At 40.0% G+C, this 14,298-nt stretch overlaps 1 protein-coding gene across 2 annotated transcripts in view; it reads left to right on the top strand.

Moving 5' to 3' along the window:
* Positions 1-11,626, top strand: part of notch1b (notch receptor 1b) — a 46,347-nt gene extending 34,721 nt beyond the window's left edge. For both annotated transcript variants that reach the window (XM_084414039.1, XM_084414040.1), the window contains exons 23-34: positions 463-720; positions 829-941; positions 1,592-2,160; positions 2,791-3,225; positions 3,314-3,462; positions 4,362-4,575; positions 4,833-4,923; positions 5,046-5,208; positions 6,748-7,046; positions 7,157-7,304; positions 8,701-8,798; positions 8,944-11,626. In XM_084414039.1, the coding sequence (XP_084270165.1) occupies positions 463-720; positions 829-941; positions 1,592-2,160; positions 2,791-3,225; positions 3,314-3,462; positions 4,362-4,575; positions 4,833-4,923; positions 5,046-5,208; positions 6,748-7,046; positions 7,157-7,304; positions 8,701-8,798; positions 8,944-10,263 (3,857 nt within the window). In that variant the 3' untranslated portion in view covers positions 10,264-11,626. The remainder of the gene's footprint in view (positions 1-462; positions 721-828; positions 942-1,591; positions 2,161-2,790; positions 3,226-3,313; positions 3,463-4,361; positions 4,576-4,832; positions 4,924-5,045; positions 5,209-6,747; positions 7,047-7,156; positions 7,305-8,700; positions 8,799-8,943) is intronic.
* Positions 11,627-14,298: the final 2,672 nt, after the last annotated feature.

Here is a 14,298-nt window from a genome sequence, read left to right as displayed (position 1 = left end):
TTTATTTTTAGGCTTAGAATATCACATTGTTAGCTTAGCAACATGCTAACATCAAATTCTATCATATAACTCTAGGGTGAATCGCAATATAACCAACTTGGATTTGAAAAATCAGACAGCACCACAAAATTACAATCCCATGAAGCATTGCGAATCAAAATCAGAATACAAACGATGTATAAATATGAACCTGTAGTTCTAAAGATGTTGATTATGTATATAGATAATAATAATCTTCATGTCCCTATGGAGAAAAAGGAATGGGATTTTGACTTCCAGAACCCGACTGTTGCACTCTGCCTCTGTATTCCACATCAGTCAGTAATGACTGTTATTCTGCCTTAGAGGAAAGCTGATACATTGGCAGTATACAGCAAGGAGCAACAGAGCATATATTTACATCTCTGCTAGAGTGTGTTAAAGCAGCTTTTATTACACCTTTGTCCTCCGCTCCTCTCTCAGGTGTGCACTGCGAGATCAACATTGACGACTGCACACCCTTCACCGACCCCATCACCCATGAGCCCAAATGCTTTAACCAGGGCCGCTGCGTGGACCGTGTGGGTGGGTACCACTGCATCTGCCTGGCCGGATACGTGGGGGAACGCTGTGAGGGTGACGTCAATGAATGCTTGTCCAACCCCTGTGACCCCCGTGGCACGCACAGCTGCATCCAGCTCACAAACAACTACCGCTGCGAGTGTCGCACAGGATACACAGGTACAGCACAGGCTTCTGTGAACCATTTCGTCTTTGATTTAGAGAGTAATGCTAGTCTCTGATCCTGGTGTCAAAATGTGTAATAACCTTGTTTGTGTATCCCTACAGGTCAGCGCTGTGACAAAGTGTTTGATGGCTGTAAGGGGAAACCTTGTCGTAATGGAGGCACCTGCGCTGTGGCTAGCAACACTCCTCATGGCTTCATCTGCAAATGTCCACCGGTTGGTCACATTCTCTGATACATTTAGCCAATGGTCCTTTGAACCTGATTTGCGTCATTTCGATCCTGTTCTCAACTCTTCTGCCTTATTATTTCATATCCATTACACATCATTTTTATTACAAAGTTAATTTCATTCTCTACAATCATACACTATCGTATTTAAAGAAATGAATACTTTTATGGAGCCATGATGCATTAAATTGATAAAAAGGGACAGACTTTTTTTTTTGTTTAACAATGTAAGCCTTTACTATAAAAAAAAATGCTTTTTAAACTTTATATTAATAAAAAAAATGTATTGTAGTACATAGTTTCTGCAAAAATATTAAGCAGCACAACAGTTTTCAACATTGATAATAATAATAAATGTTTCTTTAACACCAAATCAGCATATTAGAATGATTCCTGAATAATCATGTGGCACTAAAGATGCTGGAAATGCAACTTTGCCATCAAACAGATAAATTACATTTTAAAAATAGATTAAAATAGAAAACAGTAGTTTATTATATCTCAAATTGTAATAATATTTCACAATATTACTGTTTTTACTGTTTGATTGAACAAACGTAAAAAAAAAAATCGTACAGAGGTTAAATGGTACTGTAGCCTGCATATTAACATAAAACCTGTGTATGTCTCGTTTAGGGTTTTACAGGCTCAACCTGCGAGTATGACGCTCATGCTTGTGGGAGCCTCCACTGCAAAAATGGCGGTACATGCGTTTCTGGTCACAAGAGCCCTAAATGTCTGTGCACCCCTGCCTTCACTGGTCCTGAGTGCCAGTATCCCACTGAGGGTCACTGCACCACCAATCCCTGCTACAACGGTGGCACGTGCGAGTATATCCCAGAGGCCCCATTCTACCACTGCATCTGTCCTACTGGCTTCAATGGCCTCTTCTGCCACATCTTGGACTACAGCTTCCCAGGCGGCTCTGGTCGAGACGTCACACCTGCTCCAGTGACGAAGAGCTGCGAGATAGCAGAGTGCGAAAACAAGAAGGGCAATAAGATCTGTGACAGCGCATGTAATAATTATGCCTGCGATTGGGATGGAGGGGACTGCTCACTGAACTTCAATGACCCGTGGCAGAACTGTTCGGCCGCGCTGCAGTGCTGGCGCTATTTTAATAACGGGAAGTGTGACGAACAATGTCACAACGCTGGATGCCTCTATGATGGATTTGACTGCCAGAGACTGGAGGGCCAGTGCAAGTGAGTGCTATCTGATCATTTGTAACACAAGTTTCAGTGCAAGGTTTCAGTGGGTTTCTTGTTTGAACTTCAAACAGTTTGAAGCTAAAAGGATCATGCTGAAGAGAATTTGTCAGGGAGTTTTAAAATTGTGATTGCAGGTCTGAAAACAAAAAAAACAAAAAAAAACATGGATTTTTTTCTAGTTAAGCTCAGATATGAATTTTCTATTAAATTATTTTTATTTTATAAGCTTAAATTTTTATTAAATTATTTTTAAAAACCAGTCTTTTTAAAATGGCTATTATAATTTGTAAAAAAAAACAATATATATATATAAAATTAGAGCCTATGGCCTCGTGGGCAGTGCTCTGACGTGTAGTGTGGTTGCGCCTCGGGCGACCCAAGTTTGAGTTCCGGCTCGTGGTCTTTTCCCAACCCCCATCCCCCTCTCTCTCCCACTTCACTTCTTGTCCTCACTCCAGCTATACTCTCCTAATAAAGGCACAAGCTTGTAGTCCAGCCATCAAGACCAGCTTGGGAAAGCTAATAGCCATAAATGGCCATCTAGAAATGTTGTAAAAGCACAATCATACACTTTTTATCTCTGTTTTCCATGCCATTTCTAAACTCTGCTCTCTTCTCTCATAGTCCACTCTACGACCAGTATTGCAAAGACCACTATTTAGATGGCCACTGTGACCAGGGCTGCAATAATGCAGAGTGCGAATGGGACGGGCTGGACTGTGCCAACAACATACCCGAGAAGTTAGCTGCTGGACTACTGGTTGTGGTGGTCCACATTATGCCCGAGCAGCTCCGAAACAACTCCTTTGGATTTCTGCGAGAGCTCAGCAGAGTGCTCCACACCAACGTCGTTTTCCGGCGCGACAGCAAGGGAGAGGAAATGATCTACCCGTATTACGGCAACGAGCAGGAGCTGAGGAAGCACAACATCAAACGATCACTAGATGGCTGGAACGGTGCTTCTAGCAACGTCATGAGCTCGGTACAAAGCGGTATTTACAATATAGTAGTGGAAGGAGGGAGAAAACGCAGAGAACTGGACGAGATGCAGATCAAAGGGTACGTATGCTACAAGTGAGCCCTCATCTGCTGTAAAAATGTTTTAATATAAATCAATTGAAAAAATCATGCTTTTGATTTCCATCAGCTCTGTGGTATACTTGGAGATAGACAACCGCCAGTGCTACCAGCAAACCTCCGAGTGCTTCCAGAATGCAAACGATGTGGCTGCTTTCCTCGGAGCCCTAGCTTCCAGCGGCAATCTGAATATGCCTTACGTCATCGAGGCCGTCACAAGTGAGTGTTTGGCACGAGTATTGTCGTGTGCCTCACGTCTTCCCATAATGCCCTTAATCAAGACTAGGCCTCACATCTTACTGCATGTATTCAGTAGCAACCCCCCTCCCCAACCTTTAACCCCACCGCCTCCTACCGCGGATTACAGGGATCACTTTGAAGTTTGTGCGTTTCTTCCTTATAACAATGAAGCAAATGTTCTTTGTGCATTAGACAGACTAAGCAATCAATGCGGCAGTCTGAGGGCAGATCCACTGGCTCCAGGCACCGAAAATAGCTAATTGATGCAAATCATGTCAACTCATTTGGCCCAACAAGACACTCTCACATACATGCATATCACCCATACATGGCATGAATCTAAAATGATGGGGGGCTGCTGCAACCTTAACCTTGTTGAATGTACCAGACTTAATGCATCTCCAAGGGTTTAGGTGAGCAGAGTTTATCATTTCAAAATCGTTAGTGGAGAGAGCTTGAAAAAAGAGAGGCGAAAAATTGATCGGGAGTGTGCTAGAAGTTGGGAGTCTTTGTTATCTCGAAAATCCTAATAAATCCTTCGTCTTTACAGCTTAAAGTGTGCGCGGTAATTTGAAGTTCATTAATCCCTCCCTTTTTTTCCCTTAAAGAAGAACGGGTAAAGTTGTCTCCTGGTACCCTGGGCTGAGAAAGGGGAGAGGAGGTGTTCTTTCTTTTCTCTTTTTTCTATCCTCCTCCTTTTCTTATTTGCCAGCTCCTTCTTTTTGATGAGAAGCGGTTAGCAATTCTGATTAACACGAACGCGTGCCTCGCTCTAGTTTGTCTGTCCATCTCCAGCGATTTGTGCCTCATCGTTGCATGAGGAACATATTCGTGTCCCTTTTGTGGGTCTGACATGTCAACTGTGCTTCCTGTGGCAGGTAAGATTGATGGACCCTCGCCCATAGAGCTCTATCCGGTCTACGTGGTTCTGGCAGGACTGGCACTGCTGGCCTTTGTCGGCGTGGGAATGGTCGCTTCCCGTAAACGCCGCCGTGAACATGGTCAACTTTGGTTTCCGGAGGGATTCAAGACTAGCGAGCCCAGCAAGAAGAAGAGGAGGGAGCCAGTCGGCGAAGACTCTGTTGGTCTGAGGTGGGTTCGCTGCGTCATCTTCCGATATCAAGTTTGAAGGGACAAATTATGATGGAGGACAACTTTTTCATTTGAAGTTATGATCATTTGTTGAGTTTAATTTGACTAGTTTTAGGAAGAAAGTGGAGGCTGATAATCAGTGACAGTTTTTTGGTGTTAGAGCACAATCTTTAAGTTAGTTTTGCTGGGATGTAGTAAAGTGCAAAAAAAAAAGAAGTTATTTCAGCATGTCTAATGAGTTATTTTTCTGAAAACAGGCCACTTAAGAACTGTTCAGACATTTCATTAATGGATGACAACCAGAATGAATGGGGAGAGGAGGAACCATCAGACACCAAACGCTTCAGGGTGAGCAGAGCAACAGAAAGCGCTAACATTTACATAGAAGTGATTTTAAAAAGCCTCTTACAATGAATATTCTTGCATTAATTAATACAATTAATTACATTTTTCAATCACTCCTCTTTCAGTCTGAGGAACAGGCGATTCTTGATTTAGATGATCAGCCAGATCACCGGCAGTGGACGCAGCAGCACTTAGACGCAGCCGATCTGCGAATCCCATCCATCGCTCCCACACCCCCTCAGGGCGAGATCGAAAGCGACTGCATGGACGTCAATGCCCGAGGACCAGGTTAGGCATTGTTGTATAATAATAATAAAAAAAGATTCCCCCATGTAATAATGATTTTGCTGTTTTTTCAATAACAAGAGAACAGTAATTTATAATGTGAATTTAATTAGAATTATTTTTTAATATGTTTCTATTTATTTATAATAAAATGTTATTAATTCATTCAAATTTAATATATATATATACTGTAGATACATACATATACATGGTAACACTTTAGTTTAGGGTCCAATTGTCACTATTGACTAGTTGCTTATAAGCATGCATATTACTAGGATATTGGCTGTTTATTAGTACTTATAAAGCACATATCATTGGATTATTCTGCATGATCATACTCTACATCCTTTAATCCTAAATAAAACTTACTAACTATTAATAAGCAGCAATTAGGAGTTTACTGAGGCAAAAGTCATAGTTAATAGTTAGTTAATAGTGAGAACTGGACCCTAATCTAAAGTGTGACCACATACACACACACATATTATATATATAAAATGTGGCCTCATTGATCAGATAATTAAGTAGTTAACTATTCGATTTTACATATCTTTGCAGGGAAATCATGTTAATTATTTAGCTAACACAGATATGGAGATATTCATTCAAATTTTTTATGAGAACTCAACCTGCTTAAAATTCTGGATTGTGGATTACACCTGTTCCTCGGTTTGCACATAGTGTGTGTGCGCGTTGTCGAGTGCTGGGATGAGGAACTGAATTGAGCTCTAAGTAGGAGTTAATGCTCAAGGCCCTGAGGGAAAAGGAATCCACTTCAAAGGCTCTGACTGAAAGATGTAAACCCCGGGGGACTGAGCACTTTTTTTACCAGTCTTAACGATTCATCCTGTGATATTCTGCTTACATGTGTTTTGCTAATTAAAACTCTTTATGAAATGCTCTTCTCTTTCTATAAGCACCAATATACCCCTGACAACACTTTAAGATAGTCAAAGGCAACATTCTTTTGGTATCTCTTTGCAAGCTGTTTTTCCTTTTTTTCCTCTTTGTGTGGATTGATGTTTTTAAATCGACCAAATCAGGCCTGATTTGGGAATAGCTATTCTTTTGAAGCCGTGAAGCCCCTGTCGAAGTCAGAAAAGAAAGCAGCTTCTCAGAGGTGATAATACTCAGTTTTACCAGCGGTTGAAATTTCAAAGTGTGGCCCTGAGCTTTACCAAACCGCCACGCTTGATTACAATCCGTTATCGAAGTGATCTGGGGTGATTGAGAAAGGCAGCGCGTCAAATCCTACTTCGATTTGTTTGTTTCTTTGCCGTTGCTTTGGTCCATCACTTTAAGGAAAAGATTTCTTCAGATTGCCGTCAGACTACTCAAAGGAAAGTTTTTGGCCCTTCAATGGAGTTTCATTGGTCTCAGGTTTTTCTCTTTAAACTGTTTAGTAGAAATAACAGTGAGAACTGGGGGTCTTCATGGAATTTAGAATTTGAAAAATGAAAGTCTCCTTTGTATAAAGCATCAGCTACATAAATAAATGTAAAGGTAACAACAGACCTTCACTCTCTTTTTCCTCTCTAGATGGCTTTACTCCTCTCATGATCGCATCCTGTAGTGGAGGAGGGCTAGAAACAGGGAACAGCGAGGAAGAGGAGGATGCTTCAGCAAACGTCATCAATGACTTCATCTACCAAGGCGCCAACCTTCACAACCAGACAGACCGTACGGGTGAGACGGCTCTACACCTGGCTGCCCGCTATGCCCGCTCGGACGCTGCCAAAAGGCTCCTGGAGGCCAGCGCAGATGCCAACATCCAGGACAATATGGGACGGACTCCATTACACGCTGCTGTGGCTGCAGATGCACAAGGAGTCTTCCAGGTATGTGAACCAGCACTGCATAAAGGAATACTGTTTACATTAAGGAGGTTTAATATTCTGTATTTCCATCGACTGATTCCTAAGCATGTTAACTTTTGTCCCTTATGCAGATTTTGATACGGAACCGTGCCACAGACTTAGATGCCCGCATGCATGATGGCACCACACCTCTGATACTGGCAGCAAGACTGGCGGTCGAGGGCATGGTGGAGGAACTCATCAACTGCCATGCTGATGTCAATGCCATTGATGATTTTGGTATGACTATTACACTGCCATTCATGCACTTGTCTTAAAAATCTGATCTAAAGGTTCATTTTAAAATGCTTGTATGAATGAATGAATGAATGAATTTTATTATTGTGTCATGTCCAAATAGGACCCATCCCTTTCGGGATTATAAGACACCACAAACCACTTCAAATTATAACATTCACTTCCTGTAGATGGTAACATACTTCACAGTAGGTTAACACATGCATAAATAAATAAAGAAGTACGTAAAAGTAAAAAAATAAAATAAAGAATTACAGATTTACTTTTTGTTCTCTTTGCCCAGGCTTTTTCTAGATAATCAGCAAGGGCGAATACCTTATAATCAAAAAACCACTTTAGTCTATCCGCATCATTCAACCACATCAAATCTGTAGTTTTACATTTTTTAAACAGCTTCAGCCGCATCTCATGGTATAAAGGGCAGTAAAACACAAAATGAAACTCATTCTCTATATCAATATTACAATAATCACAGATTCTTTCTTCCTCTGGCACTGTAAATAATTTAGCTGACAAAGAAAAATTGTGCTCGTGAAATAAATACATAAATTATTAATAATAGTAATAATAATAATAATAAATGTAAAAGATTATTAATATTATTATTACTTAATGTATTAAATCAGAAAACAGCCCAGGTAAACCAGTTGGCACCTCATGAAGTTGCTTGAGATAAGATAAGATACATGTATATCTAAGACATACCGTTTAAAAAAATATGGGTCATTAAGATTTTTTGAATGCATTAAATTTATACATTTATATATAGCCTATTTATATAAAATAAATGCTGTTTTTCTGAACTTTCTATATTGTAAAGAATCCTGAAAAAGATCATGGGTTCCACAAAAAATATTTAAAGTTTTCAACATTGATAATAATAAGAAATGTTTATTGAGCAGCAAATAAGCATAATAGAATGATTTCTGAAGGAACATGTGACACTGAAGACTGCTGAAAATTCAGTGTTGCCATCGTAGGAATAAATTACATGTTAAAATGTATTAAAAGAAAAAAGAAAACCATTTAAATTGTAGTAATATTTCACAATATTACTGCTTTTACTGTATTTTTTTATCAAATACTGTAAATGCAGCCTTGGTGATGATAAGAGATTTTAAAGAAAAACCTAATTTAATTTAATTAATTTAAGTTTTTTGTTTTGTCTATTCATTTTGATAACTTAACCATTATTCTAAAATATTGAAAAAGATAATTAAAGTTGAGTCCAAACATTTTACAGTTAATGTAAAATATATACATATTATACATATATACATATATACACATATACTATGGCAAGATACAGTAAATGTCAGAGTTATCACTATTATATGTTGTTTTTCACATGCTAAAGCAATTTCTGTTTGTGCTGCAGGTAAATCTGCTCTTCACTGGGCAGCAGCTGTGAACAACGTAGAAGCGGCGATGGTGTTGCTTAAGAACGGAGCAAATAAAGATATGCAGAACAATAAGGTAAGCAGCACTTGCTTTTCTTTAATCACAAATAATGCTTTGTGTTATTGTAGACATTCTCATTATACTCAGATTAACAGCATAGCACAAAACCATTGTCATTTTCAAAATGCTTTTGGCTAACCAATTCTTTTCCCACGTTCAGGAGGAGACTCCTCTATTCTTGGCAGCAAGAGAAGGAAGTTACGAGACTGCTAAAGTTCTGCTCGAGCATTTTGCCAATCGGGAGATCACCGACCATATGGATCGGCTCCCACGGGATATCGCTCAGGACAGAATGCATCACGACATCGTGCGGCTCATCGACGAATATAACCTGGTCCGCAGCCCTCCCATGCACAGCGCCCCCCTCTGCACCACCCTCTCCCCACCTCTCTGCTCTCCCAACGCCTTCATGGGCGGCATGAAGCCCTTACAAAGTAAGAAGCCCCGCAAGCCCAGCGCAAAAGGCATCGGTTGCAAGGATGGCAAAGACATGAAAGTCAAGAAGAAGAAGACACAGGATGGAAAGGGACATTTGCTAGACAGCTCGGCCGTGCTCTCGCCGGTGGATTCCTTGGAGTCGCCCCACGGGTACATATCTGATGTCGCCTCCCCACCCCTAATGACATCACCCTTCCAGCAATCGCCCTCCATGTCGCTTAATCACTTACAAGGCATCTCAGATACCCACATGAGCGTCAACCATCTAGGCATGGGCAACAAGCAGGACCTGGCCCACATACAGTTCGATCCGTTACCCCCACGTCTCACCCATCTGCCAGTGGCCGGTTCTAACGGCTCAAACGTCATGAACGGCCAATGCGAATGGCTTGGACGGATCCACGGTAGCATGGGTCCTCAAAATCAATTCGCAGCCATGAGGAACGCCTCAGGTCAGGCCAGCCTTCACCAATCCGGCCTGATGACGTCTCTCCACAATGGCCGCCCAGCTACCCTGTCTCAGATTTTGAACTATCAAAGCCTGCAGAACGCGCACCTCACCGCTCAGCCGCATCTTATGCAGCAGATGCAGCAGAACATGCAACAGAGAGCGCAGCAAACAGGCGTCCAGCTGCAGCACCAGAGCACCAATCCACCCAGTGGCGTGAGCCAGAACTTCATCGGCGGTGAGCTGGGTGGCCCGGAGCTCCAGCAGAGCGCAGGGAACAGCATGCCCATCCACACCATAATCCCCCAGGAGACCCAGTTGCTAAACCCGTCCTCTCTGGGCCCCAGCATGGCGGGCACGCAGTTCCTGACGCCACCTTCCCAGCACAGTTACTCAAACGCCATGGACGCCAACACTCCCAGCCACCAACTCCAAGTGCCTGACCACCCTTTCCTCACGCCATCTCCAGGTTCACCGGACCAGTGGTCCAGCTCGTCGCCCCATTCCAACATGTCTGACTGGTCGGAGGGCATTTCCAGTCCTCCCACCAGCATGCAGTCGCAAATCGGACACATGCCGGAGCAATTCAAATAGAACAATAAATTGAAAAAAAAAAAAAAATCAAGGAATACTCCATAAGCCTGCTTACTGAAGGGTCATTAAAATGCCTCTTGTACTAACCATATTTTTTTTTATTTATTGATATTTTGTTATTTATACTTTTTTTCACCATTTATTTTTACATTTGGGCAAAGTAAATTATCTTGAAGAAGAAGGTAAATTTTTATAATGCAATGCTATTGACCTCGATACACTGTACTCAAATGTACACACTGGGTATTTATTGGTCTTAATATGCCTGTTTTTTTTGTTTTTTTTTAGTTAATCGATCATTTTTTAAAATTGATTTACACCTAATATTGTATAAATTTGTAAAAAAAAGTTATTGTACGGGCATTTTAGAGAGCACGTTTTTATACAACAAACTTCAGTGTTAAAGTAGATTTATGTTGTCTGAAACAAGCTGCTTTTCCGTTATGATTGAATTTCTTACGCGTTACGTCGTCTGATATTTGTTTTGGTTAGGTTCTGATTTGTGTGTTACAAGATTTATACTACAAATAAGTAGTGGTTTTATAATTGAACATTTGTATAGTTCAAAGTGATTTTGCTCTTTCTTTCGTTCTCTCTTTCTTGTATATTAAATTCCTGCAAAAAGCAGAAAGATTTCTTAATGTCCACTGTGAATGTGGATGTGAAAGTGAGGATCTGAGCTACTTACAGGAAATACTTAATATTGACTTGTATGAAACAGGTGCCAATATCAAGTGATCTGTATCTTTCCTCCCAATTTTGTAGAACTGGTCACGTGGCCAAAAGTGTCTGGGGTTTTATGGAGGTGTTTCAAATTGAACTTCTCTTTACTGTACTTCCAGTTTTGTATCTTCATTTGAGCCTATGGCTAATGTAAATAGATATATTGTATGCGTTTGTCATGTAAACAGGATTTTGTTTCAGAAATCTTAAGTGTGCCATGGAAATTTGAAATATTTTAATTCTACGTAGTTATGTTTTCTATACGCAGAACGTCTATATATATTTTTTCTCAGTATCACTGGGGTAGAGACAAGTATAATAAATGTAGGCTATACACACAAATCACTAGAGGATATGCCATATAAAATAACACAATTAGATGATTTATGACTCACTATTGACCACCAATAGTTTTCCACAAAATCACAAAGTTAAAAGGTCCCAATAACAGGCTGTGTCATGTATCCTCTTTAAGCCATCAGTACTTAAGTGTTCATCAGCTTTGAACCGCACTGAGTATACAATATCTGTAAATGTTACATATCTGCAAATGTGTAGTTTACATGCAGAGTATTTTCTGTCAGTTCAACTGTCTGTACAAGTTTCTTTGCATAATAAAAGATACCTATGTGTATTTAGATTTCAGTCTCCTTTGTTGTATTTCTCTGTCTTTCTTCCAATAACACTTTATTTTATGGCCTATTTAACTTATTTATCAAGTGTATTTCTTTCACACTTTAGCTTGATTTATATCAAAGGTCAAAGCCTTTATAGACAGCAACTCAAAACAGATATATCAACAAAGTTATCATTGCAATAATAAGTTGGGTTTGAATATCAAAGAAAATTATTTATTTGTTTCTTATTGTATTTTTATGACTAATATTTATATACTAGGGGCTGCTAATGGTTTTATTTCATTGGCCTGTCAACAGCGCCATCTGCTGCTGAGAGCTGAGAGGAAAAATGCCATCGTTGAACTAAATCGGCCAACCAGCCTTCAAATGTCTACTTTAAGTATGTAGGCTACTCATTTTGTGAGGCTCAGCTATAAAAAAAATTGTTACATATACATTGAATTATTCAAAATCCTCCAAATCTAATGAGGGATCACACAGACCTTGAAGTTTGGGGATAGGCGGGTTCGTTGTGAACAAGAATTAATTAATTAAAATAAAAAAATAGCAGAATATTAATGAATTGATACTGTTTAGATGACATCCTCTCAATATTCTTGAGGCAACTCTTCAAAATACTAGAATTTGATTATTGTTTTTCTGACTATACCACCACTTAAAAGTCAGCTTGAAACGGAAGTTGTGATAGTCTTTTCTACGTATATCCGAGTGAAATATCCGAGGCTTCTTAAACAAGGAACAATGCTGGCTGCGTCCGAAATCGCATACTCTCTTGAGTAGGTACTTATTTTGAATAAGTAATTACGACTTCTAAAAAAAAAGTATGTTCTATAGTATGAGTGTGTATAGAATGAATGTAATCCGAATGTACAACATTCGCCATGTTGTCATCATTATGACCTACCAGTGTCAGTTGTGTCCCTACACCTCCATTCACAAATCATTTCCCATGGCCTCATGGGATAGTAAAGTGTCCATTATATCCACACTTTAGAATCTCACCAGAAGTAGGTCATCTGGGTCTTTTTTGCCTACTCCTTACGAGTATTGTGAATTTGGACATACTTCTTTTTTCACATTTGTTTTTTCATCCTCAGGTCTTTACACTGGCTCCCAGTTACATTTAGGATTGATTTTAAAGTATTATTACTGGTATATAAATCATTCAATGGCCTAGGACCTCAATACATTGCAGATATGCTCACTGAATATAAACCCAACAGATCACTCAGATCATTAGGATCACATCAGCTAGAAATACCAAGGGTTCACTCTAAGCATGGCGAGTCCGCTTTTAGCTATTATGCCAGCCGCAGCTGGAACCAGCTTCCAGAAGAGATCAGATGTGCTCCTACAGTAGTCACCTTCAAATCCAGACTCAAAACACATCTGTTTAGCTGCATTTTTCTGAATGAGTACTGTGCCACTGTGTGTCCGCTCCGCTGATTACACTTCTTTTCTTTTTTTTATTCTAAACTGTTTTAATTATTCTTATTTCTTTTCATTATTTAAATTTCTTCTCTGTAAAACACTTTGAATTACCATTGTGTATGAAATGTGCTATATAAATAAACTTGCCTTGACTTGCCTTGCCTTGCCTTGCCTACAATACAGCTGTAATCAAAATTATTCAACCCTTATTGCAAATCAGGTTTATTAGCAATATTTACAGACTTTCAGTTGTTTGCAATGAAAAATCAAACAAAAGTAATTGAAATAGCTCAACACAACAAATGTTTCAAGTGGTTTCCCCAAATTCAACTGAAAATGCAACTTTTAATGACTTCTGCAGTCTCAAAATTATTGAACCCTCTAAATAGAATCCCACAACCACACAAATCTGCAAAACAGGTGTTGTCTCAAATACACCTGATGCAACTAATCAAGGTTGCAACAGGTTTGCTGCTAGAACACATGAAATATCTGAAATGAAAGCTCTAGCGTAAGTTCTGCCAGGAAGACTAAAATGTTACATAAACAGTAAAAAGTTAAGAAAAGATATCATCGCCCTTCACAAACAAGGAACAGGATACAAAAAGACAGTGAAGGCACTAAATGTTCCTAGAGTCAAGCATAGTTCGCAAATTCAAAGTTAAAGGAACAGTGGTTATACTTGGATGGGTATCAACAAGCTATCAATGGCTGCAGCCAGATTTCTGAGAGGGCAAGTTCAGAAAAACCCTAGAGTAACTGCAAAAGACCTGCAGAAAGATTTGGTGGCAACAGGCACTGAGGTTTCAGCTGCACAATAAGGCGCATACTAAACGCATGCCGTTTCCATGCCAGAACTCCAAGACGTACACCACTACTGACCCAAGAGCAAAAAGAAAGTTGGCTTCAATTTGCTCAAAAACATATAAATAAGCCACAGAGGTTTCGGGATTCTGTTCTGTGGGGTGATGAAACAAAACTGGAACTTTTTGGCCCTATGGATCTGATCAGTGGTGTGTCTGGAGGAGGAAGAATGAAGCGTATGAAAAGCACACTCTGTCTACAGTTAAGCATGGTGGAGCTCGGTGATGCTCTGGGGCTGCTTTGCATCCTCTGGCACTGGAAACCTGCAGCGTGTGGAAGGCAAGATGGATTCATTGATGTATCAGGAAATCCTAGGAGAAAATGTCATGCCGTCAGTGAGGAAGCTAAAGCTTGGGCATCATTGGACCTTCCAACAGGA

Source organism: Rutilus rutilus (assembly GCF_951802725.1).
Source record: "Rutilus rutilus genome assembly, chromosome: 7".
Classification (NCBI taxonomy): domain Eukaryota; kingdom Metazoa; phylum Chordata; class Actinopteri; order Cypriniformes; family Leuciscidae; genus Rutilus; species Rutilus rutilus.
Note: the sequence above shows the minus strand (reverse complement) of the source record. Positions and strands in the feature narration are given on the sequence as shown.